The sequence below is a fragment of the Condylura cristata genome, unplaced genomic scaffold, assembly GCF_000260355.1.
Source record: "Condylura cristata isolate star-nosed mole 26May11 unplaced genomic scaffold, ConCri1.0 scaffold00006, whole genome shotgun sequence".
Classification (NCBI taxonomy): Eukaryota; Metazoa; Chordata; class Mammalia; order Eulipotyphla; family Talpidae; genus Condylura; species Condylura cristata.
In genome coordinates this window covers 233,200-236,219 of record NW_004567107.1, presented here as the reverse complement: position 1 = coordinate 236,219, position 3,020 = coordinate 233,200, and the positions used below count along the sequence as shown (strand labels likewise).

The 3,020-nt window shown below is 69.7% G+C and overlaps 2 protein-coding genes across 2 annotated transcripts in view; one reads left to right on the top strand and one right to left on the bottom strand.

The window, feature by feature from the left end:
- Window positions 1-1,811, top strand: part of TUBB4B (tubulin, beta 4B class IVb) — a 2,447-nt gene extending 636 nt beyond the window's left edge. The window contains exons 2-3 of the mRNA XM_004677231.2: window positions 19-150; window positions 615-1,811. Of these exons, the coding sequence (XP_004677288.2) occupies window positions 19-150; window positions 615-1,675 (1,193 nt within the window). The 3' untranslated portion in view covers window positions 1,676-1,811. The remainder of the gene's footprint in view (window positions 1-18; window positions 151-614) is intronic.
- FAM166A (family with sequence similarity 166, member A) overlaps window positions 1,789-3,020 on the bottom strand; it is a 5,748-nt gene continuing 4,516 nt past the window's right edge. The window contains exons 2-6 of the mRNA XM_012721152.1: window positions 2,748-2,998; window positions 2,542-2,668; window positions 2,251-2,345; window positions 2,004-2,121; window positions 1,789-1,889 (exon numbers count right to left, since the gene is read on the bottom strand). Coding sequence (XP_012576606.1) covers window positions 1,789-1,889; window positions 2,004-2,121; window positions 2,251-2,345; window positions 2,542-2,668; window positions 2,748-2,998 — 692 coding nt within the window. The remainder of the gene's footprint in view (window positions 1,890-2,003; window positions 2,122-2,250; window positions 2,346-2,541; window positions 2,669-2,747; window positions 2,999-3,020) is intronic.

Here is a 3,020-nt window from a genome sequence, read left to right as displayed (position 1 = left end):
GCCCGCCCCGCTGCAGCTAACGCCCTGCGGCCCCTGCAGGTGGCAAGTATGTGCCCCGCGCCGTCCTCGTGGACCTGGAACCCGGCACCATGGACTCCGTGCGCTCCGGGCCTTTCGGGCAGATCTTCAGGCCCGACAACTTCGTCTTCGGTGAGCTGCGCCTGGGGCTGGGCCGCCAGGCAGCCGGGGAAGCTCGAAGGGCGGAGGCCGCCCCAAGGTCAGCGTCCTCAGAAGGGCAGAGCTGGCTTCCGGGCCCCGTCTCCGGCAGAAGCTGGGCTCGGCTCCGGCGCGCTCCCCCGCCCCCCTTCGGTCACTCAATCTCTTCTCCAAAGAGGCTCTGGGGAGGAGGCTCAGCTGTCCGCCTGCCGGGGCCCCGCAGAGCCAGTCTCCCTGGAGGCCGGCACCACCCTGGCGGTGGGGTCACCTGCCCTTGGCAATTGGCCAGGCGAGGGGAGGGGGCTTGCCTGCCCGCAAGCCCAAGTTTTCGACAAGTTGGCTGCTGCCTCCAGCTTGGGCCTCAGGCTCCTCCCCGTGGGTCAGTGTTGGGCGGCACCTGTGGCTTGGCCTTTGAGGGTGACCACACCCCTGCCTGAGTGAGGGCTGCTCTCCTGCAGGCCAGAGCGGAGCTGGGAACAACTGGGCTAAGGGGCACTACACGGAGGGCGCCGAGCTGGTGGACTCCGTGCTGGACGTCGTGAGGAAGGAGGCCGAGAGCTGCGACTGCCTGCAGGGCTTCCAGCTGACGCACTCGCTGGGCGGCGGCACGGGCTCCGGCATGGGCACGCTGCTCATCAGCAAGATCCGCGAGGAGTACCCCGACCGCATCATGAACACCTTCAGCGTGGTGCCCTCGCCCAAGGTGTCGGACACGGTGGTGGAGCCCTACAACGCCACCCTGTCTGTGCACCAGCTGGTGGAGAACACGGACGAGACCTACTGCATCGACAACGAGGCGCTCTACGACATCTGCTTCCGCACCCTGAAACTCACCACGCCCACCTACGGGGACCTCAACCACCTGGTGTCGGCCACCATGAGCGGGGTCACCACCTGCCTGCGCTTCCCGGGCCAGCTCAACGCCGACCTGCGCAAGCTGGCCGTGAACATGGTGCCCTTCCCGCGCCTGCACTTCTTCATGCCGGGCTTCGCGCCGCTCACCAGCCGGGGCAGCCAGCAGTACCGCGCCCTGACGGTGCCCGAGCTCACGCAGCAGATGTTCGACGCCAAGAACATGATGGCCGCCTGCGACCCGCGCCACGGCCGCTACCTGACGGTGGCCGCCGTGTTCCGGGGCCGCATGTCCATGAAGGAGGTGGACGAGCAGATGCTCAACGTGCAGAACAAGAACAGCAGCTACTTCGTGGAGTGGATCCCCAACAACGTCAAGACGGCCGTGTGCGACATCCCGCCGCGCGGCCTCAAGATGTCGGCCACCTTCATCGGCAACAGCACGGCCATCCAGGAGCTGTTCAAGCGCATCTCGGAGCAGTTCACGGCCATGTTCCGGCGCAAGGCCTTCCTGCACTGGTACACGGGCGAGGGCATGGACGAGATGGAGTTCACCGAGGCCGAGAGCAACATGAACGACCTGGTGTCCGAGTACCAGCAGTACCAGGACGCCACGGCCGAGGAGGAGGGCGAGTTCGAGGAGGAGGCGGAGGAGGAGGTGGCCTAGAGCTGCCCGCGGCCGGGGCGCGGCAGCCTGCGGACTCTTTATTCGAGCACCCACAGCCTGTCCGTGCGCGCTGTCTCGTTCTCATCCCGGCGGCGCCGGCTGCGCAGACGCCATTAAAGCGTGTCCGTAGCGTCTCGCTGCCGCCTCTCCCGTTCTTTCTGGTAGGCCCTGCGCGTGCTGCTGCCGAAGGTCAGCCCGTAGTTGCTCTGTGCGGCTGCGAGGGCGCGAGCTGCTCAGAAGCCGCCGCCGGCTGCCCACCGCCCACCCTGCGGGCCGCTGCGGGCTGCGTGGCGCGGGCGCGGGGGCGGGCGAGGCCCCTCGTACTCACACGGCACCAGCCCCATGTAGAAGGGGATCAGGCCCCGGCTGCTGTAGATGGCTGTGTTGGGCCAGTGGGTCTTGGGCAGCCGCTCCCCCAGGGCGCAGACGGGGTTTCTGAAGAGGAACTGGGCGTGGGGGGACCGGTGAGCAGGAGCGCTGCCCTTGTCCCCAGCGCCTCAGCCTGGAGCCCGGCCGCAGGACGTGGCCCTGCCCGCTGCCCTCCCGTCCCTGGGGCCCCGGGGCTGGTGTCCTACCTGGTCCTTGTCGAACTCGTCCATGGCCTGTGTGACCCCGTCGCGGTAGCTCACCCCCATCACCCACGCAAAGCGGGGAACGAAGCCAGCGTAGCCTGGGGCGGAGGCGGCCAGGTCCAGCGCCTGTCCTGCCCGCCGCAGCAGGCCCCCGCGCCCCCCACCTGCGGCCAGGCCGTGCGCAGGGACGCCCGGCGGGGAGGGGGCCCCAGGCAGTCGCCCTCCCTTGCAGCCACCCCTGAACCTGCTGGGGCCATGCGCTCGGGGAGCCCCGCCCAGGCCCAGCGCGGCCACCTGAGATGGCTTTGCGCTGGATCAGGTTGGGGTGGTCCAGCTGGGGCAGCCTGTGGAACCGGCCCACGTCCAGTGTCCCAAGCTGGCGGGCTGGGGGCGGGTACTCGTCCCTCCTGCAGTGGAACAGCTGGGGTGGGGAGGAGGCTGGTCCCCGCCCTGGCCCCCAGTGGGCCAGGCTGGCCCCACCCGCCGGGGCTCCCAGTCACCTGGTACGGCCCGGGGGTCGTGTGGACGGGTGTGGGGCCCTTCCAGCCCTCCTCCCCGTATGCCAGCCGCAGGCCCGGGTGCCCCAGGTCCCCCTTCCTGCCGGGTGGGCACGGGGGGTAGGGAGGGTAGGGCATGAAGCCGGCAGGCAGCGGGTCCTGCCTGGGTGCCTTCGCCGCAGGCGGCCCCTGGCCATCCACCTCCTGGACTGGGAAGCGGCCCACGATCTCGAAGTTCTTGTAGGGCTTCAGGCCTGGGTGGGGGGACGGGCGTGA